The sequence below is a fragment of the Triturus cristatus genome, chromosome 4_1, assembly GCF_964204655.1.
Source record: "Triturus cristatus chromosome 4_1, aTriCri1.1, whole genome shotgun sequence".
Lineage (NCBI taxonomy): Eukaryota > Metazoa > Chordata > Amphibia > Caudata > Salamandridae > Triturus > Triturus cristatus.
In genome coordinates this window covers 1,174,830,651-1,174,853,856 of record NC_140585.1, presented here as the reverse complement: position 1 = coordinate 1,174,853,856, position 23,206 = coordinate 1,174,830,651, and the positions used below count along the sequence as shown (strand labels likewise).

The 23,206-nt window shown below is 46.2% G+C and overlaps 1 protein-coding gene across 1 annotated transcript in view; it reads right to left on the bottom strand.

Moving 5' to 3' along the window:
- Positions 1-929: 929 nt before the first annotated feature.
- Positions 930-23,206, bottom strand: part of LOC146856289 (nuclear receptor subfamily 5 group A member 2-like) — a 66,736-nt gene continuing 44,459 nt past the window's right edge. The window contains exons 5-7 of the mRNA XM_085654388.1: positions 4,133-4,252; positions 3,464-3,611; positions 930-2,255 (exon numbers count right to left, since the gene is read on the bottom strand). Coding sequence (XP_085510514.1) covers positions 2,011-2,255; positions 3,464-3,611; positions 4,133-4,252 — 513 coding nt within the window. The 3' untranslated portion in view covers positions 930-2,010. The remainder of the gene's footprint in view (positions 2,256-3,463; positions 3,612-4,132; positions 4,253-23,206) is intronic.

Sequence of the window (23,206 nt, the reverse complement as noted above, 5' to 3'; positions counted from 1 at the left end):
GCAGTGTGGAAGTCAGAATTGGCCATTTGTATGAAGTTGTGTTTTTAAATGTTACAACTCTAACAGCCTCATGCTTCAACCCAAAATCCAGTCGGTAAAATACCGAATCGCTAATAGCTCCCGGTATTAAGTTAAAAATACCCAATCCCAATGCATCAACCCAAAAGCAAAAATCGCTATTTAAGGAATCCTTAAATAGCGATTCTTTAAATAGGGAATCCTTAAATACCGATTCCTTAAATAGGGATTCCTTAAATACCGATTCCTTAAATAGCGATTGCATTTAAGGAATCCCAAAGTGAGATTCCTTAAATGCAATGCATCAAAGTTAAAAAATTAGCGATTTCGCTAATAGGGGGAGCAAATTACCATGAAGATGAACTGCATGGTAATTTGCAAAAACTTTGAAAAATGCACTTTTGTGCATTTTTCAAAGTTTCATGTTGCGCACACACATCCCCTTAGAGCATGTGTGTGTGCAACATATGTGCACATATCATTTTCAGGGGTGCTATAGGGTGTCATTTTGACACCCTTGCACCCTTGAAATTGCATGAGCAATTTGCGAGAACCTACTGGTACTCGCTATTTGCTCATGCAATCTCCGATTCATTCCTATGGGCCTGGAGGCCCATAGGAATGATTGGGACGGCATTCCTTAATTGCTACTCGCTATTTGCTAGTAGCAATTAAGGAAAGTTAAGGAATCGCTATTTGAATAGCGATTCCTACATGCATAGCCTTTTGCTATTCCTTATTAGCGAATCCTTATTTTTCGCTAATAAGGAATCGCAAATGCTAATGTTGATGCATATGCCCCTAAATGATTTGAAAATAACAGCAGATCAAAAATCCAGCAAAAATTAGATTGTGCAGGAGAAAAAAACCCACAGAACTTCTAGTTTTTGCAACAGAAATCTCAAACCAAATTTAAAAAAAAAAATCAGGAACACTTTATTTTGTAGGAAATTATGCCTACATACGAAGTTATGCAAAGGTGACAAATATCACATTTTGTAAGGATTCTAAGTTCTTTCAAATTCACAAAACGTTGCTGTTGGAATTTTAATTACACCCCTACTTATAATATTCACAGTCAATATCTGAAATCCATTAAGAACCACTTTCATCAGTATTAATTAAATTATTGTCATCGTAGGATGTCATCTCTCCTCCCATAAGACTAGGTTGCTCGCAGCCATTAGCCTACAATCAAGGCCCTGTCGCGCCCCATAAGACACAGCTTCGGCTGCTCACGTCAACCTTCAATCAGCGTGCAGTGACCACTCACATACCATCAGACCCTGATCTTTCTGCTCATGTCAGCCTTTAACCAGCAGGCAATGGCCGCTCATCTACCATAAGAAACAGGTCCAGAAGTTCATGTTGACTGATCATCCTGCACACCCCCGGAGGGATAGGCCTCTTGTGCTGATAAAAACAACTTTTATTTTTCGTCGTCATTAAAATATAATCCTTTTAAGCATTCTTATAATACTTCTTGGAAATGCGCACTTTATTGATTTGGTGAATGGATCTTAGGTCCTGAAAATAGAGTCACATCACAATGTGCCACGCTTGCCGGGAGTTCTTGCCAAATCCAAAATGGACGATTTCTCCCCTAATCCCTCTCTGAGTCATGATCCCAGACTTCTCTGGACAACCTGGCACTGGCTCATTGCACGACTATGAGAAATATTTGGATTGAGTTTTGTCTGTATCAATCCACTGTGAACTATGCATGGTGGTGTAATCTGGGACTAGGCAGCAGGTAGAGATGGGTGCTTTACCTTCTCCTCCTTCCTAAGGATGCAAGTTTGAACAGGGATACAATTATACCTCCTCTTGTGATGGGAGCTCTATGCTGGAGCATGTGTTCATCAGTGGTAGAGACATCAGTGGCCTGGGTTTACCCTCTCAGCATCCCACGGTTCAAGTGGTGGCGGCTGTTCAACAGGTTGATATGGATATTTATCCACGTGTTGTGAAGCGTGCTGCAGCAGCGGTGTGTTAGCCTAACTTGGCATGCAGCATCTCGTTCAGCAGGTTGTTGCAGGGCAGGTCCCCGCTGAGGTGCTTCTGGTACAGGTAGTCCTCGGCCTGCATGCTGATGGCCCGGATCTCAGGCAGCCGCAGGAGCAATTGTCCAAACTTGTCTGCTTGGTGCTTGTGGCAAGTGGTGTATTCCATCAAGCTGCGATTCACCTGCTCCTGCACCTGCTCCAGGAAAGGAAGGCCCAGCAGGTTTTTTGCATCTGAAGGAAAACAGGAAGGAAGGGTGGACAGTGACTTCTCAATTGATCAACTTTGGTCAAATAGACGGTTTATACAGCCTTTATGGGAATCAAGCAATTGTTGTGCAGCCCACAGGAGATTTTAGCAAAAAGTATTTAACAAACTGAGCTATTTTGCCAGCTCCCTGTAGACTTTGTAGCTGTAGGACACAATATGTAGGACACTATAAATTACTTAACTTAGCAACCTTCCTGTTTAGGCAGAGGATGGGACAGCTTGGCATAGACATTGCTACGCTTTCTAGGTTTATGAAAACGTAGAAAGGTCAGACATTATGTCTTGCAGAGGGAGCAACATCAACATTAACTAGCATGGCGATAAGGATTTGTGCTTCAATGTACCCGTTGTGAGGGACGAGGCCCTACAAGGCAAGATAAAGACATCAAAGGCATGAAACCATCTTGATTATAAAAATTCTGCAGAAGCTGGAAAAGTGGGGTTTGCTCAGAAATGTGCACGATTGATTTATCATATTGTTCCAATTTCGGTGCCTCAAAACATGGCTGGAGGGCAAAACCAGCAATGGAAAGCTGACTTATGTACACTGGAGATGTCCCAAAGTCTCAAAGAGAGTGTTGAGTACACTCACAAAAAGGAAGATCAACGTTGAGTGTCTGTAACATATTCATTATGCTAGCAAAATCTCACACAGATCTCAAATTTGGTCTTCCATAAATGTGTGCAATGTTTGCCAAGTCACATAACGCAAAATAGTGTATGATCTTTGCCTGTCGGACACTGGTTCGAGTGGAAAATGTTAACCGTAAGACATTTTCTCTTTGAATGAGAGATTTGCTTTTTGAACCAGTGTCCTGATGATTTCTCACACGACTTATTTCTGCAAAGTATACTCTCATCAGGAAAAGTTTCTTTAGATACCATTAATGTGTAGTTAGCAATATATGCAAATTTCGTAAATATTATGCACATTTTATGGAAGTAAACCCCACCAATTTCCCACACCCAGGTGGACATGCTTATGGATGTCTTTTTGAAAAGGTGTATAGATATGATTGGTGGTTGGAAGATACCAGACTGAAAGTGATTTTATTCTGCAATTAACCAGAGACCTTGAGTTTTAAACCACATGACAGGTGAGTTAAGGGATAGGAATGATAACAATGCAAGTGTGATTTTGGGCATGGAGTTCCATCTACAGCACTCTCACCTGAGCTGAACAGAACCAGGAACCTGAGGCACACCATCTCTGGTCGGTCCACCTGAAGGGCCTGAAACTTGGAGACCAACTCATGCGTCCGTGTTACCAGACTTGCCAGTGTGTCACCAGCCTGCGAGATGATTGTCGACAGGTCAACCTGCAGGGAACCGGGAACCAAGGGTCAATGAAAGGTATTGATCGTGGCAGCAATTTCTATTGATTGGTGCACCACCTCTGCAGTTTGATATTAATCTCTGATTTGTACCTTTCAGATGCAGTGAAAAAGGCACACGGCTCTGTCACAGGCAGAGTTCTTTGTTTATCTTTGCACCACAGACGGTGCCCTTGACTGGTGCACTGAGATGAATGGCACATTAGTATGGTGTTTATTCAGAACATATATTGAATACTATAGAGATGTGGGACTGATATCCCCTGATGCTTACTGGATAGGAGAGTGAGCTGATTAACTTCAATATGTGGTTGGAATTATGGACATTTGGAGAAGGATGTACTTAGATAACCGAAAATGATTTTTACTGGCCCTATCATGTCCTAGTTATCCGCTGTCCCTTGATTCACGTATATAATTGTCGACTCAACCCCCGGTTAACCTCAAGGCACTATCCTCCTACAGGACATGGTCTCCTGACAATCCATCAATGCCAAGGCAGTCACCTGTTGCCCGGTGACCAGAAGGACGCTGCCCTCCTTCCCGTGAAGCACCTGGCGATAGATGTGATCAAGCATGAGCAGCTCTGTCCAGCAGTTCTGAAGAAGCCTCATCTGGTCCTCCACCTGGAGAGAGAGTGATGGAGAGAAAGAGAGAGGGAGAGAGCGAGAGAGAAAGAGGGAGAGAAAGAGAGGGAGAGGATGAGGAGTAAGAGAAGCAGAGAAAGACATGAGGGAGAGAGAAGAGAGTGAAAGTGAAGAGGGAAATAGTAATGGAGGATTTAACAAGAGAATGAGAAAAAAGAGCAAGACATAAGATAATAAGGGAAAGAGCGAGAAGAATGTTGTGGGACAGAGCCAGACACAGAGAGGGGGAGCAAAAAGGGAGGAAAAGTACAGAAGAGAGAGAGAGAGAGAGAGAGAGAGGGATAGTGAGAAAAGAAAGGAGAGAGAAAGGAATAGAACAGGGGATGGAAACAGACAGGGATCGAGAAATAGAAAGAGAAGAGAAGAGCGCGAGAAAAAAGAAGTGAAAAGCCACATTGAGATAAAGAGAAATGTTGAAGTTGACAGAGAATGAGAGAGCAAGAGAGAAAGGATGAGGGATAGACAGAGTGAGAGAGGAAGCGAGGGAAGACAGAGAAAGATAGAGCGAGAGAGAGAGAGATGGAGAGAGAATTATTTTGGTTTTCAAGATAACAGCTAGGCTGAGGAGCTATCCCCCAGTTTACCCTAACAGTAATAGTACAGCCTTAGACATCTGTGCATTTCGTCATTAAATATATATTTCAGAGATTTAGACAGTAGGGCAATGCATAATTGCTGGTGGGGGCCACCGGTACTCATTTTTGGGGACCAGTACTTAGTTTTCCTCTTCCGACAGAGAAAGAAAGAAAAAAATAGAATAGGAGGATGAAGAGAAAGACAAAAAACGTCACAAATAGACCAAGCATAAACCTGCAAGAGTGAGATTAAGGGGCAGGAAGTGTCAGGCCATGAATGAAAGAGGCCTGAGGTGGATTCAAGGCTGAGCAGCCTTGGTATTCGGTGTGCTGACATTGAATAGCACCGTCCGCGGGCTTCTGAGCAGAGCTTTGGGCACCAGATTACGTTTTGTTTTTACAAATTAAGCATTGCAGGCAGTGGGGTTATACCCCAGGTTACAGAGATCATACAGCTACATCCTTAGGTGGGAAAGATGACTCAAGTGAAACAGCTCTTTCAACCTTTGGCATCAGATATAAAAGCAACGTCTCTAGATAATTTCTAGATATTTAGATCGACAATCCTTAACAACTGTTTAGAAAGCCAATAAACCTTCTTATATTTATAGTGTGGAAAAATTATTTCCCCTAAAGCAGAGGCCTTTAAACTTTTTCACTGTGAGCCCCGCCTACCCAAAATATTTTGGAATTGGCCCCCCTTCAAAACTTTATGGAAAGACTTGGGGGTGGGGGAAGCAGGAAGGAGAGGGCTGAGTTTAGGGGAAGGAGATATGTGAGCAAATTTAAGGGTAATCTTTCAGTACCTGATAAGCCATACTAAATGTGAGACTTATAAAGGAATGAATACATTAAATAATCTGGAATAGAGAACAGCACTACTCTTGTGAATCCCTCACACTCCTAGGCCCCAATGCAACTGCACCTCCTGCACTTATGATAGCTGCAGCCCTGAGTAGCACGCTATCACCCCTTCCCCACCAAGCATGGCCATCACTCTGATCTTGAAACAGACTCTGTACAGCTTTCAGAAAAAATGTTGCCCGTCGACTAGAAATGGACATAGAGAAACACAATTATTTCTGCCTTTTGTATGATATTTATGGGGAGTGAACCCGTCTTCAGATTGCATCTACCTAGCCTTAAGCAACCCAGACCTATTAGGGTCTCTTAACTATGCACTCTTGGGAATAGTAGGGTATTGTAGATGTTGGGTTTTGGATTAACCCAGCATTTTTTTTTTTGTCCTCATATGCCACCAAGGTTCTATATGCACAATCTATCGGCTTACAAGCAATATGCTGTCACAGTTCATACCAACTGGGAGGGATAGTTATGGAACCGGGGCCTCATCCCACAGCAATCAGGCTTGACATACCAACGATCGCCATGCCATAACCTCAGAAGTTCAGCCAGGGTGCTACCCAACTGCATAAAAAAAGTGGAATAGATGGCTTAATCATTGGACCTGGGGAAAAAAAAAAAAAAACCAGAGTCTCACTGATCCCATTTAAGAAGGTGGCAGAATGATCTTTTATCTGGATTCCCAGCTCTAGCCACATCAAACTTGGAAACATGCAGAGCAGAGGCATACCAATCATTGATAGAAGGAGGTATAGGGTCCTTCCACCTTCTGCATATCTCCCTTCTAGCCAAAAGTATAGCGTAAAATACTAGCTTCTTCGCCAAGCTGGAGACCCCCTCCAAGATTCCGAAAATCACCAACTGGAGATGTACAGTTATTTTGAAGTCTATTGAAGACGACAAGATCTTACAGATGGCTTCCCAAAACTGAGACAGAAGGGGGCATTCATAGAACATGTGGATGTCAGAGGCAGCTAGGAGTCCACATCTAGCACACACCACCATATTCCCTTGAGTAAATTTAGAAAGACGAAGGGGGGAATAATATGCTCTATGGATAGTAAAGATGTGGTTCCTACGCAACCACGCTGGTTTCACCACATCCCACAGCAGACTACAAGATGATCTCCATAACTCTTGCAAATCAGTGTTACTGATGTCGCCCTCCCAGAGTTCATGTGGAAGCATAAATACTCCGTCTATCTCATCCAAAATCAAATTATACCAGGACGAAATCTCCTTCTTAGCAGGAGGTCTATCAATTAACAAAGTAATAAGGGTACTATATCCACCTACTGGGAATTTATTTTTTCGAGAGGGCTGTGCAGAATAGGAGCGAGACCAGCTGGACATCTGCAGATATTTTAGCCTAGCTAAGCCAGGGCCAATCTTGCTACTCAAACACTCCCAAGAGAGCAGTTCCCCCTCAACAAATAGATCACCCCAGACCTCCACCCCTGCCTCTGTAATAGGTATTGCAAGTGAGTCTCCCAGCCAAGGTGGATTATCGGGGAGATCCCATAAGGGAGTTCTACTGCTGTAGTACCCTATTTTAATAGATTTTGCAACCTGGGCCCACGTCCTTGCCATTCCCAATAGAATTTTCAATTTAATTTTTTTAAAGAACTTGGGATCTCCGAATTTCAGTAGGAACCCAGACTGGCTAACCCCCTCTCCCCTAAGGAGAGTAGTATATAGAGTTCCCACTCCATAATCTAATGGTTTTTTTAACAACACCCTTGCATGAGATAACTGGAACGCCCAGGCATAGACCTGGATGTCCGGGGCAGCCAGCCCCCCCTTTTCCCTGCGCCTCCTTAACTTTTTCCACGAAATTCTTGGAAGATGTTTATTCCAGATAAAGGTGTTAATCTCGGCCTGAAAAGTTTTAATAGGACTTGGATCAAAGAATAAAGGGATGGTGTTGAAAAGAAAAGAAATCTTTGGCAAGACAGCCATCTTAACCAAGTTAGCCCTTCCTAATAAAGACAAAGGGAGATGGGACCAAGACTGAAGCAACTTACGGCAATCCTTGGCTACCTTGGAAAAATTGATATTCACAATCTGGTCTATATTTTCCACAATATCGAGACCCAGGTATCTCAATTTATTGCCTGGCTGAATGCCCGAGATACAAAAGCTCTTATCCATGCCCCAGGTCAGCATCTCGGTTTTTGAAGCGTTGATCTCGTATCCGGACACTGCCCCAAACTCCGAGGCAAGCTTAACTATTTCCGGGAGAGCCGTACGGGCATCAGAGGTGAAAATGAGGATATCATCAGCGTACAGGGCCACTTTCCTTTCCCAACCCCTGTACGCGAACGCCTTGATGTCGACATTGTCTCTTAAATTTTGAACGAACGGTTCAACGTATAGATCGAAAAGAAGTGGGGAGAGGGGGCAGCCCTGTCGCGTTCCTCTCGAGATGCTGAAGGGGTCGGACAGGATGCCGTTAATCAGAACACAGGCACCTGGGTTCTGATACAATAGACTGATTGTCCGGCGAAAGCCTGCTCCCACATTGAACTTCGCCAAGGCCTCCGACAGATACAACCAGTTAACTCTGTCGAAGGCCTTGGTGGCATCCAAGGTAAGAACCGCCAGGGGGAGGGACTCCAGAACTGCCAAGTCGATAGCCCCTATTAAATCAAAGGTTAATTCATATAACTGTCGCCCCCTGACAAACCCTTTCTGATCCGGGTGTAAGATATTGGGGGCAACAAGAGCTAATCTATTGGCTAGAATTGAAGCAAATATTTTGTAGTCGACATTTAGTATGGAGATTGGCCTATAAGAACCACATGCAGTAGCCGGTTTCCCTGATTTTAAGATTACCGTAATAGACGCACTGTCCCATGACGTCGGGGGCCGACCACCATCCAACAAAATATCATTAAACAGTAGTATCAAGAAGGAGACAAGTTCCTGCTCCAGGACTTTATAAATTTCAGCCGGTAGGCCGTCTGTACCAGACGCCTTCCCCTTCTTGGCATTATGTATAGCCTTAATCACTTCCTCCTCCGAGATTGCACTATCCAACCTTACACTTTGCTCATCAGAGAGTGCTGGAAGTGTGATCTTACTGAGCCAATCTTTAATTCTAACTGGACTGATGTTCTTGTCCTCACAGTAGATATTTTGGAAAAATTCTCTGAAGGCGGATCTAATATCTTCATCCCGGGAGATTGGGGAGCCATTGACATTAATCACCTCGATGTTATTACGGACTTGGTCTGTTTTGGCTTTCCAAGCCAATAGCTTCCCTGCTCCTTCTCCATACTGAAAATGTGCGAGCTTACTGGCCTCCCATCTTTCATAAATCCGCTGATTCAGGACAGAAGCGAGGTGGCCTTTTAAAGAAATTAATCTTCCAGACAAAATAGAGTGATCCTCTGATGTAATGTAATCAGCGTCTAGGTCTGACTGAGTCTTAACAATGTTTGCTTCCACTGATGTCACTGCCTCTTTGTATTGCCTCCTCCTGTATGCCATTTTATTTGTAATAAGGCCTCTGACAAAAGCTTTAAGGGAGTCCCACACCACTCCGCTGCTTGCCGTTCCTACATTTGTTGTTAAAAAGTGACTCACCTCAGACTTGAAAAAAAAAACATCGTCTGGGTGAGAAAGTAGGGAGCGATCAAAAGACCAACTTCTAGCCGGCAAACTTAGCATCGGAATAAGCTCCATGGTTACTGCAGAGTGGTCTGATAGATGTAACGGGAGGTATTTAACGTCTTTAACAGAATCCACTAATGTATGGCTAACTAATACAAAGTCTATTCTGGATTGGTGGCGATATTTTTGATTCCTATAGGAGATACCCAGCTGTTCACCTGCCCTCAGCCTCCAAATATCCACATAGCCATATTGCTTCATTTCATTAAGCAAAAAGGATCTAGATTTTGATGGAATTCTAGATCGACTGTTATGCGATTTATCCAGAGTGGGGTCTAGGACGATATTAAAATCCCCTGCAAAAATTACAGGCTCTGGGAAGGACAAAAGATGAGAAAAAATTACCTCCAAAGATGACGGATCGTCCTGATTAGGGCCATAGTACCCCACAATAGTGACCTGGCTGCCCAAGATAGACAGGGAGGCAATAACCCATCTACCCGCTGGGTCAACCTTAAAATCTAACACTTTAGCCCAAAGTTGTTTTTTAAAGATAAGTGAAACCCCTCTACAAGTCAAAGACTGAGAAGTAGAAATTGAGAAATCTATCCACTTATTCTCCTTAACTAAAGTATTCATTTCGTCTTGAACCAGATGCGTCTCTTGCAAAATAATGACCTGTGCCTCTGAATCTCGAAGATATTGAAGTAATTTCCTGGCCCTAGGTTTAGTACGCAGGCCATTTACGTTCCAAGATATTATCTTTAAGTTAGCCATCTGACTTTAACACCTCTCAACCTCCCCCAGAGACATAAGACATAAGACATAAAACATCACCCGTATGACCCAACCTAATATCTGATAGTTGCATATCTGAAATTATCCTACCCCCAGCTGAATACCATAGCGCACAAGGTTGGCACATGAGGAATTTTATAAAACATTTTACCCTGTGACCCCTGTGTCCCCCCACACCCCCCTCCCCCCCGTGGAGAACCCTTGGTGTATCTAACCGGAACAAATCCAGTAGATAGCACCCCATCTCAAGCTCCCGTGACCCTCCCCGACGCTGAACCAAGTTTCCCTCCAAAATTGATCTAATTTCTAACAGAATCTGTAAATGCTGGTACACAAAAGTGAGAGATTATGGATACAACACGGATCAACAGGGAGAAAACAGACTAGAATTTCTACCCTTCACCAAGAGTATATATTTTTTCTTTCCACCATTTTTTTTTATTTCATCATTTTTTTTTTTTTTTTTTTTTTTCCCTGTCACCCCCATCGCCCTTCTCTCCATAATAGTTGTGCTATAGCCAAAACTACTTCTACTAATACCAAACACAAAAACTAAATTCAGTACCTACAAATCTATTAATATCTTTTAACACTCAGGAGCCCATTTTTTTTCCTTGGTCTGAAATTTTACAAAAGGTACATATCAGCCAGCTGCCTTATTGCCCAGCTCCAAAAGGAGCTCGTCGGCTACTTGCACTGACCTGATGTTAAACATCTTATTGTTGAACATAACCTTCAGGGCAGCAGGGAACACCAGCTGAGCCGTTGCCCCCAGTTTTCTAAATGCCTCCAGCCGCCTACCAAACTCCCACTGCTTCTCTAACGTGACCCTAGAAAGGTCCGATCTAATGAGGAAGGTACATCCCTTTCCAAGGAGGGATTTTTGTTTCAGGGCTAAGTTGAGGATGTGTTCTTTGAGTGCATAGGTATGGAAGTTAACCAAGATTTTGCGAGGTTTAGCTCTTTGTTGATTCCTCCTGAACGGATCTCTATGGACCCTCTGTATATCGATGCTGAGCTCCTCTAAAGATTTATTGAGACATAACGACTCCTTTAGTAATTGCACCACAAAATTTTTAACGTCAGAACCCTCGGAACCTTCTGGTACATTAAGGATACGTATATTGGCTCTCCTGGCATTGTTTTCCAGCAATTCCATCCTATCAAGTAGTGCCTGATCCTCTTTTCGCAGATTAACAATATCTTCCTTAGCTTTGTCCAAATTCATAGACATCACAGCAACCGTCTCTTCTAGCTCCCCCGTCCTAGATGTTAACCCATCGATCTTTTTATCTAAGGACTCACAATAACTCCGAATGTCCGCCTGATTAGCAGAAGACTCCTCAAATCCTTTTTTAATGTCGCGGGATAGGGTTGAAAACATTGCCAGTATAGAAGCCGCAGAGATTGCGCCCCCGGTATCTAAATCCACTGGGGCTACCAGATCAGGAGAAGCAATAGCAGAATCGCATATCCCCCCTCCTTCTCTTACATTACCATAACTTCCTTCCCCTGGAAGCTGAGGCTCGAAAGTCCTGACCGCCTCACTGGCCTCTAAATCTGACTGGGCCGAATCCACCCCAGGTGAAACACACTCTGAAGCGAGCTTAGGACCAGAGTCTTCACCCGAAGGGGCACAAGAGGCAGAAACAGAGTCCGCGGCCGGAACTTCCATGACACCTAGAGCGCTCGAGAGGGGCAAGCCTTTAATGCCAGTGTCCATTACTGTTAAGGGAGAAGACATGCCCTGAGTCTCCGCCAAACGAAGCACCTGTGGTACTGCTTTGAAGTATGAGCGCAGGGACGGGGTTATCCTAGAGCTCGAATCAGGTGCCACGCTTGGGTCCCTTTTATATTTAGCTTTACCCCTAACCCCGTTTGATCTTGTACACTTAGATTTTACTTCCACAGACAGATAAGAAGAGGCTTTCTTACCTTCATGGGAAGAGGGTCCGCTATGTGCCAAATCGGTCAGGTTTACCTGAGGGGTAGGAGCAGGCTTCTTCCACTGTGCCTTAATGGACTCCTTGCCTCTTCTTCGTGAACTTCTACTTTTGGATGACTGGTGATGTGGCTGCTGTAGCGACTGTGGACACTTCTTAGCTGCCTCCTCCAGGATCCCCCCCGCCCTCCTCGCTGCTTTCCACGATCTTTGCGCCCTCAGGGCTCCCAACACCTCCTTCACCCTCCACCGTGCCTCGGGAAGTATGCTTGAGCTTCTGAGCCTGGGAGGAAATAGTACAAGCAGCGAGAGTCAAACAGCGAGCCTTTCTCCCCCTACGCAGCTGCAGAGCGGCTACGGACCACAGTCCTAGCCTTAGAACAGCCGGTAATATTATTTGGTTGGGGCGAGTAATACCCGCTGCACCCGCAGCACCGCCGCCACCTCCACCGCTAAACTCGCTGCCTCCGATCATAGAAAGGGAAAGCAGCCCACATACACCGAGCCGAGCTGAGCTGAGCCGGAGAGCAGGTACGAATGTAGATTGCTAGAGAACACAAACAAACGCTCCGTGTTCTTACACGGATGTATTCTTAGCACAGTACGATTTAGACGAGAGATCCGTCACTCCGGGTTATGGGAAAGCATTTTGAGACGCGTATTCACATAATACAGACGTCTAGGCAGAGTACATCGGGAGCTTGATCGCGGAGCGCTGCAGCGGATCAGCCGACCGCCGCCATGTTCTCACAGGTGGATTAAGCCAGCATTGTCAACAATTGCATGTTTTCCATAAGAAAAAATCCTGATCCTTTGCCTTGCTCCAAGGAGGCTGAATAAGCATGTGTATCATTGATGCAAGCACTGTCCTTAGGATTGCCTCATTATGACAAAACTTTCAAATTGCACAGACATGAGTAAGTGGTTCTGCTTTAAATGTGTTAGAGAAAGCTCATGGTAGAAAAAAGGAAGCAGATGTGTGTTTTTCCTTTGTCCTTGTTGGGACTGGAAGTCCCTTGCATGGTATACAGCTGTTTTCTCCTGCCCTGATTGCCAAACTGGAAGTGTATTTGGTGTCCTGACTTAATCTAATGAACAGGCTTAGGCCTGTCCCTGACTCTGAGAGGTCTGGAACCTGTCCTGTACCTGGCGTGTTGCACCAAGCCTTCATGACCAAGGAAGAGAGAGATCCACAGAGGAGTCAACTGGCCTGTGTGTAACCAGGGCTAGTGTCTGCCTGACAGCCAGTCTTCAAGAGGTTAGGGGACATCACACAAAGCCTGCACTTTCTGCTGAAGGACCTGAGGCTCTCTTGTGCCTAGAAGCTTGCCTGTATACTGAGAGAAGGAAAGAGTCTGCCTGGCCCTGCAGCAGAAGGGACTGTTCAGGAGAAGAAGCCAGGCATGTCTCTGAATGTAAGGGGATGGAGAGAAATCTGCCTGTCTCTGAGCAAACCCAGGAGTAGCCTATGCTGCAAAGTATCCACTGGTCTCTCAGTAAATTCATAGTGGAAATCACGAAAAGTCTACTTAAAAGCAATGGGTATGCAAGCTAATCAACACATTCTCATCTTGTTGTTAGGGCTTGTTTTCTAATATGCTGGGGCCACATTGAAGTGAGACGAGTCATCCGTCTCAAGGCCGCCTGCATTATTGCATGTAGCCTGAAGGCATTCCTTCAGAATAACCTGCCTGGCCTGTAAATGCTCTCAGGTGCCCTTCTATTGTACCTGAAATAAATTACTACCCTGCAAGATCGCCAAGTCCATCAGAACAGAATTTCATGGTTATTTTAAAATGTACTCTCACTTCAGAGAACAAGAGGGATTTCCCACACATAGGTCTTGTGATTTGAAATTCTCTCCATTGGGGATAGTAAAGGCCCCTCTTTGCCTCCCGAAGGAGGCAGGCCAGTCAGGGTATGAAGCATCTGCCATATTTTAAAGTGACAAGTGGCCGTGCCCACTTACAGTGTACGCCTTAACAGATGCCCCTCAGTCAATGCCACTTCTTGACTACATCGTGCTCATTGACCATGCCAGTTTTGGATCCAACAACTCCTTCCATATAGCACTCTCCCTGCACATAACCTGCTCCATTGACTACATGTGAGAAGTTGGCCTGGCATATGCTGGTCACTAGTTATAGTGGCCACCTTGCACCAGTCCAATTCGACTCTTATGGTAGATAGGTTTAAGACAACCTTTTAAAGAAAGCTATCCTAGTAGTAGTTGTGGAGAGCAGCCTTCAGGCTAAGTTTCAGAGGAATGTAAAGCAGCTTGTTTTACCTTATAATCTCTTGAATTTCCAAATGAAAGGACACCACACAGGTATATATATCAAATATATATGTATTTATTTCTAGACACACTCTACTAATCTCTTTATGAGATTAGAAGTCAGGAACATATGCACAAATCAACGTTTCACAATAAGGTAAGCACAAATATGGCTGGGGACCTAGGGGCGTACCAGACCATATACTAAAAAAGAGGTTTAGGAAAGTCGACTTGCAAAGAGACAAGGCCTAGGGCCTGTGGAATCGCTGGGGCTTCACTAATCCACCCAAGGCAGGTAAGTAAAGGACCCACGGAAGACACGTGCAGTGTGAGAACACAGCCGCGGGTTCCCTATTGAGTACAATGGAGCAAGTCGCAGGTTAGAATTGTAAAGTATAAGGGTACTTCTAGGAAGTCTACAAGCAAGTCACTTACAAGGTAAGTAGTTCGAGGGCCAACACCCACTGGAGCACCGGAGTGCACGAGTTACCTCACCCAGGGAAGCCGGGTGCATAGGTGTCTTTTGGTGTCGGGTCACGTCGTAGATTTCTATGGAAGCCGATGAAGATTTGCTGCTTGTGAAGACTGAAGAAGTGTCCGGTGGAATCCAAGGCTGGATTCAAGATGAAGATGACCTGAAAGCAGAAGGGACAGTGTTCACAGTCCCTTGCCAGTGACCCGGGGCCAGGAAGATGGATGCCCACGGAAGTCGGGTGATTTCCAGTGATCAAGGGTATTTTGACTCTTCCACCATGAGGACCACGAGGCGTCGACGATAACCAGGAGCTGTATTCGGAGTGTCCTATGAAGTCTGCAGCTTACTGAGGTGTTGACAACCGGATTGGAGCCAAAAAGCCTTGGCAACAGCAAGTCTTGTGGAAATCAAGAAAAGTCAGCGGTGCAGACCAGCAAGGTCTGAGGGACTCACCCAGCAAGGGTAAGTCAGGGCAGGCCTAGAGCAACCAGGGGAGCCCTTTGGTTTGATGAAGAAGTCTTCAGGGGACCTACGAGCAGGCCGGCAAGGGATTGGGAAGATGCTTCATGAGGGTTCGCTTCACAGGAGCCCATGGTCACTCGGGAAGAGGTAGGCCTCTGATTTTCAAGAAGAATCCTGCTGGAGGCTTGGGCCACACGTGGTCCAAAGCACAAGTTCGTAGAGCATCGTGAAGGGGTTTCACTCGACAATAGTGCACGTTCCCAGGTATTGCAGTTCCTCATCACTCGTGGGGTCCACTCGCGTCAGCTTCGCTGGGGACTCACAATGGCCGTCAAGAAGTCAGGAAGTCCACTTCCGGGGCTGCAGGGACTTCGGACTCTGGCGGGAGCAGGAATGTTTGCGACTATTGATTCAAAATTTTGGTGCCTGCCAAGCAGGGGAGTCCCTCCTTGACTCCAAGGGAGATTCTTCCATCTTCCAAAGGTAGTGGAACGTCGAAGGGCCAGGATTCTTATTGTAAACCGTCATCCAGGGATATCTAACTTGCAATGGCAAGGGTTCCCTAACTTATACTAAAAGAAAGGGAGGGACTAGCTCTATGACCACTCCTATGGGAGGGTCAGGGGAGTGGGTGGTTACACCCCCTTCCCTTTGTCCAGTTTCGCATCAGAGCAGGGGCAGGTAGCCCCTGAACCGGTTTGAGCTGGCATATGCACAGAGGAGCCTACTGCTCACCCAGTGCAGGACTTCAAAGCATTCTAAGAGTGCACCCACCCAGCCCCAATACACTAAATCCTGTCTGGAAGGTGGTGACACCTCCCTGTGACAGGATGCCTATTGTTGGGCCTCCTCCACTGCTAGTTTCAGTCAGCAGCAGGAGGGCAGCCCAGTGTCTGTGCTGATGGCATCCATTTTGTGATGCCAGGGCTCTTTCAGATTTCTACAGTGTTTCCACAGTAGGTACTTGTCGTCCCCTCTAGAAGGGTGGGATCATACTCCCACACCAGGTACTGGTGTGGGGATATGATTCCAAGTTGTTTGACACCAAACACGACATGTTTTGATGCAGTCATTCCAAAGTTAGCATTTACCGGTAGGTTATAATGCACTTAAGAGTATATGGTTTAACCGCATCCACAAACAGCCACAGGGAATAGACCCTGCCAGCTGCAGAGGAGCCCTGCTCAGGCAGAGGCACCCCCTCACATTGTAAACCAAGCACCCTGCCCTCAGGATTGATAGGGCCTGCCTTAGGGGTGACTGATAGGTTTATATGTGTGTGTATGGTGACATATAGGAACCTATACCTCAGTGAGGAGTGCTAACACTACCTCACCCAGGCTGCAGTAGCAGGCCTGTGGTGTCAGATTTAGTCTGCTTCCCAGGGGTGGCATAATACATGCTTCAGCACCTGGTAGGCCTGTGAAGTACCTATGCCCTTGGTACCTAAGGTTCCATATACTAGAGGTTCATAAGGTACCACAGTATCCAATCACTAGTGCATCTAATATGCACTCCAAGTCGTTTAGAGAGAACAAAGAGACTGCGGCCCTGATTAGCAGGGACCCAGCCAGACTATAGCCAGAAACCAGTGTTACCATCAGAAAAAAGTGGGGGCAACATAAGTGCAGATCCTACTCTCCTACACAACCTCCCCAAACGCAGGGACACTAAACTAACCTTGACCAGTTGAGTCTTCGTGTTCTAAGTGGAAATACCTTGAGAGTCCATCTGCATTGTATGTTGGGTCCCAGGTCTATGTTCCACTGTATAGTCCATCCTCTGTAGGGAAATGGACCACCTTAGCAGTTTAGGATTTTCACCTTTCATCTGTTTGAGCCATAGGAGGGGCTTGTGGTCAGTCTGAACTATGAAGTGAGTGCCAAACAAGTATGGCCTCAGCTTCTTCAGGGCCCACACCACAGCAAAGGCCTCCCTCTCTATAGCTGACCAACGTTTCTCTCTAGGGGTCAGCCTTCTGCTTATAAAAACTACTGGCTGGTCTTGACCTTCATCATTCAGTTGAGACAGTACAGCTCCCACACCCAGCTCAGAAGCATCTGTTTGGACAATGAACTTTTTTGTGTAGTCTGGACTCTGTAAGATGGGGGCAGTGCACATGGCCTGCTTCAGGTCATCAAATGCCCTTTGACAGCTAGCTGTCCACTTCTTTGGCATTTTCTTAGAGGTAAGATTATTTAAGGGGGTCACTATAGATCCATATCCCTTAACAAACCTCCTATAGTACCCAGTCAGGCCTAAATAGGCTCTCACCTGTGTCTGGGTGGTTGGAGCTACCCATTCCATTATGGTCTGGATTTTGCTCTGCAATGGTTGAACCTTGCCTCCACCTACAAGGTGGCCCAAGTACACAACCTTACTCTGCCCTATCTTGTCCTTAGTGGCCTTGATAGTGAGGTCTGCTTTCTGCAGGGCCTCCAAAACATTCCTGAGGTGGACCAGGTGATCCTGCCAGGTGGAACTAAAGACAGCAAGATCATCTAGATAAGCTGAGCAAAAAGTTTCCATACCTGTCAGAACTTTGTTCACCAACCTCTGAAAAGTGGCAGGTGCATTTTTCAAACCAAAGGGCATCACCACGAAGTGGTAGTGCCCACCAGGGGTTGAAAATGCTGTTTTGGCCTTGGCATCATCAGCTAACTTGATTTGCCAGTAGCCAGATGTTAGGTCAAATGTACTCAGATATTTGGCTGAGGCCAAAGTATCAATGAGTTCATCTGCCCTGGGAATTGGATAGGCGTCAGTCCTGGTGACTGCATTGAGGCCTCTGTAGTCTACACAAAACTTCATTTCTTTCTTACCACCCTGGGTATGAGGTTTAGGCACAAGGACTAGTGGACTAGCCCAAGGGCTATCTGAAGGCTCAATCACTCCTAGTTCCAACATTTTCTGGACTTCAGTCCTGATACAGTCCCTGACATGGTCAGGTTGCCTGTAGATTTTACTCTTTACAGGCAGACTGTCTCCAGTGTCCACCTCGTGGGTGCACCAGGAAGTCTGACTAGGGGTCAGGCTAAACATATCTCTAAACTGCTGCAGAACTTGTCTGCATTAAGTTTGCTGATGATCAGTGAGGCTGCTTGCCAAAGCAACACCTTCTACTGACCCATCATCAGGGTTCTGTGAGAGCAGGTCAGGGAGAGGGTCACTCTCCTCCTCCTGTTCCTGATCAGTTGCCATGAGCAAGCTCATGCCAGCCCTGTCAACATATGCTTTCAATCTGTTGACATGGAGCACCATAAGGGGGCTCCTGGGAGTTCGAAGATCCACCAGATAGGTGACTTCTCGCTTTTTCTCAACAATTGTATGGGGGCCACTCCACTTATCTTGGAGAGCTGCTGGGGCCACAGGCTCCAACACCCACACTTTCTGTCCTGGCTGGTATACAGTCAGCACAGCCTTTAGGTCATGCCAAGCTTTTTGCAGTTCTTGGCTTGCCTCTAGGTTTTTGGTTCGCCTTCTTCATGTATTCAGCCATCCTGGAGCGGAGACCAAGTACATAGTCCACCACATCCTGTTTGGGAGGTTTGAGAGGTAACTCCCAGCACTCCTTCACCAAACATAATGGACCTCTGACAGGGTGCCCAAACAGAAGTTCAAAAGGGCTGTAGCCAACCCCCTTCTGTGGGACCTCCCTGTATGCAAACAGAAGGCAGGGAAGTAAAAGGTCCCATTTTTGCCTAAGCTTTTCTGGGAGGCCTTTAATCATTCCCTTTAGGGTTTTGTTGAATCTCTCAACTAACCCATTGCATTGTGGGTGATAGGGAGTAGTAAATGTATAATTGACACCACACTCCTTCCACAATGCTTTCAGCAGTGCTTAATTTGTAAAATATGAAGTCCAGGTGCTCAAATATTTGTCGGAGGCCACACCCACTTTGCCCCAGCTCCACCCAGTTCTTCCACTGGCTCCACCCACTTACTCTCTTGGTTCCACCCACATCCTTAACAGGCAGTGCTAAAAGTCATATGTAATAGCCTATGCCTACTCATTACTGTAAGGTAAGTTAGAGGTAAAACTATTGATTTGTTTGGATAGCATTGCATGGATATGAATTGGAAAATCTGCAACAACCTATCCTTCTCCCTCCTCCTTCATCACTTTGGATCTGCATCTGCTGGTCCATGCCCTGGTCACAGTCACTGTAATCTTTTACGAAAGCATGGTCACCAGAAGGCTCAGCCATTTCCCCACTTTCGTGGCATAAGAAGTGTCAGTAATTTTTCCCATTCAGTTTCCTGCCTAACTATGCCTACAACTTCCCAGATTGTGCCAGTGGGTGATTTCCAAAGAGACCCACTTCATGTGGATAAAATAATAATTAAAACATGTAAAAAAAAAATATCTGGAAGTGGGTGCTTGAGCCTTAAAGAAAATGCTAACTTATTTATTTACCACGTTACCAAACTAGTTACTGTTTTCACGAATTGGCGTTATGTCCTTTTAGGATATTGCATCCCTTGCTGCACAATGTGTACATCGACAACTCTTGCGCGCCCCCACGTCCCACAGCACCGCAGACAAAGTATTTGGTCACCACAGTACTGCCACACTCTGCTGCCTCTGCACAAGCTGTAAACGTGATCAAATATCATCTCAAGTTACGTGTGTATGAAGTGAACTTTAGACACTTCAAACACAAGAAAGCAGTTGCCGCACTCTGCACTTAGCGGGGGCAACTCATCATGATAGACCCCAGTGATCTTAGAAACTGCCAACTCACAGTTTCAAGGTGTATTTCACCACATCATTCGATGAATTGGGCCATCACCCCCCCACTCCTAAGTTTTGAGAATCCACATCTGACTAAATTGTTTGATTTACAGAATGCACAGCTTGTTAGAAATACAAATTATTCTGAGAGTGAATAAGCAATGTCTTTAGTTATTTAACGTTTTTAGTTATTTATAAATACCTCATTGAGCAACGTGAAATATTCCCAAGGCATCAATTTTCACTGGGCGGCCTCCTAACAGGAATGAAATGTGGGTAATGTCCATGCAAGATATAATATGTAGATTCCTGTGGTTGCTGGTCCCCGCAGCAAACAATGTTGTGAATTTGCATAATGCAGTGGGATGTAACACAGTACATATAGAGGTCTAGGGTTGTAGGGCATCTGACGTGGGTTGATGTAGTGTCTTGCACTTGTCATGGTGTCAGACAGTACCTTGGAGCTGCAGTGACTTGCACCAGTGGATGTAACACAGAGTACAAACATGTAGAGGACTATGCTTGTAGGGCCTTTGATGTGGGTCGAGGTAGTAGTGGTTTGCACTTGTCTGTCATGGTGTCAGGCTGTGCACGTGTGAGGTTCAGTGACATGCACCAGTGGGATATAAGACAGAGCACACACAGAGGACAAGGGTGAAGGGTGCCCTGGATTTGAGGTTTGATGGAATACCTCAGGCTGCGTTTTTAAGGGCTAAAAAGAGGGATTCTTCCGAGCAACCCCTTAACATAAACAGTGGTGTGGAATTCTGGGAGGCAGCGGGTGCGGTCCTGTCAGGGAGAAGGGTCTCTCTTCCCTCTGGTAGTGTGGATTAATGGAGGGGGTCTCCATTTCCCTTGGCTAGTGTTCAATCCTGCAAGGAGCCAGCTCTCCCGGCCCCTTGCTAGGGTGGGTTCCTGCTGGAAGGGCTGGCTCCCTTTCTCTTGGCCAGTGCAGGGTGGGGAGGGAGTGCAGGGTCTGCAGTCCAGAGCCCCCTTTAAAACTGCCACAAGCATTTCTCTTGAACTCTCAGCAGGGATTTTTGGACCCGAATAATGTCCTGTCAACGTCCAAAGCCCTCCACCCCACCCCCAGGCATGGTGAGCTTCAGGGTGGCGGATCCCTCACGGACACACCACACAGAGGTGAGCAGGGTCAGACACAAGAGGGAGAATCACGGATTCCTACACACAGAGTGCGACTGACAGAACCATGAGTAAGGGTCCAAACACAAGACATATGTCAACGTGGAGTTAGCCTGGAGGAAGGGGAGCCACGAGGCGCTACTCTTCACACTGCTTGCTGCTGGAGGGCGCGCGGCGGGGCCGGGGGGGGGGGGAGGGTGCTGGAGCAGATGACTGCAGAGATGTAAAGCCTGGTCTTCAATAAATAACAGGGCGACACCTCTTATACCTGCATTTTCTTAATTTAGTAATAAAACTCTTATTAAGGGGACTATTTGTCAATGCCACAAGGCTGCTACGTAAACGTAGCCACGGCTGTGTGTGTGTGTGTGTGGATGTATAGTGCCAAGTGAAGTTGGTGAAAGTTCCACATGTCGTGATGGACCCACACGACCACGATAAGCTGCAAGCAGTTTAAGGCAGGTGTTAACCTTCCTCCGGCATTACTCTACCATCAGCAAAATTAAGTTAAGGCTGAGCGCTTCCAGGACGTGCAGGTGCGAACAGTGTGCTATCTGAATGTCATGGTATTTATTATACTTGCTTGCAGCCTTGAACACGGTGCCCAGTGCCAGAGGAGGCATGATTGCTCAGCCTCATGGCAGGCCTGGGGCCTCGGAATGTTCCCTCGGTCGGTCCATTCAACCATAAAGCTGTTATTATAGCCAACCACCGTCACAACGGCACGCTTAAGGAGAAAGCAACGTTGGTTTGGGTTACTTACAGTTACTGGTGGGCCGTGGTGGGTGCCAGGCGGACTGCCTTGATTAATAGGCCTGACGCTGCCTACCCTAAACTCGACCAAGTCCAACTGCTGGTGATAACTCGTGGGTTATGGGTGTTCCGGGGCGTGGCGTTTTCAAAACAAATCTACGTAGTACGCACGCTGCTGCAGGACAGCCCCTACACCCACAGAACCAAATCCAGCCTAATCAGTGACCCGCCCACCATCAACACTGAACTAAGGGCCGAAGCTGCCTAAGGCAAGTTTGGATATATGGTTAGATTCTGTAATGAATTACTTATCTTTTCTTTTTATTATGTCTTCACGACTGCCGGGACTCGGGAGACAAACAGCACTGTCTCCAGCAGTGAGTCAGTGAGTGAGGTAATGTAATTGCTGACTTTGCCACAATGCCGGATGATGTGCAGACACATGGTGTAGACCCGGCCCTAAGAAATAAGTGCCGGTGCTAAGCACCGGAAAGCACCGGCACAAATTAAGCACTGGCTTTCAGATACCCTGACATTAAGTTTGTGCCTCTGTCAGATATAACCTCCTTAGGGAAACCCACCCTGGAGAAGACTCCAATGAGGGCTCTTGCCACCACAGGGGCTGTGGTGGTCCTGAGGGGAATTGCTTCTGGGTACCTGGTGGCATGATCCACTACCACCAGGATAAACCTGTGCCCAGATGCTGTTGGAGGGTCAAGGGGACCAACAATCTCAATCCCTACCCTTTCAAAGGGTACCCCCACCACAGGTAGTGCTATCAGGGGGGCCTTTGTTGTGCCACCTGACTTGCCACTGGCTTGGCAAGTGACACAGGAGCGACAAAACTCCTTGGTGTCCTCTGACATGTGTGGCCAATGAAAATGTGGAACAATCCTGTCCCAGGTCTTGTTTTGGCCCAAGTGTCCTGCCAATGGGATGTCATGTGCTATGGTCAAGAGGAACCCCCTAAACTTCTGAGGTATTACCAACCTCCTGGTGGCTCCAGGGGTAGGATCTCTAGCCTCAGAATATAGGAGTCCCTGATCCCAATAAACCTTATGGGACCCACTAGCACTTCCAGCAGCCTCAGCAGCAGCCTGCTGCCTGAGGGGTTCAAGAGAGGGGCAGCACTGTTGCTCCTTACTCAGATCTTCCCTGGAAGGTCCCCCTGCCCCCAAGAACTCAACCTGATCAGGATCAAGTCCCTCTGATGCAGTTCCTTCTTCAGGATCTGCTTCTCCTCCCTCAGGAGGGGAATCAGCAACTTACTGACCATATAAATAAACATGATCT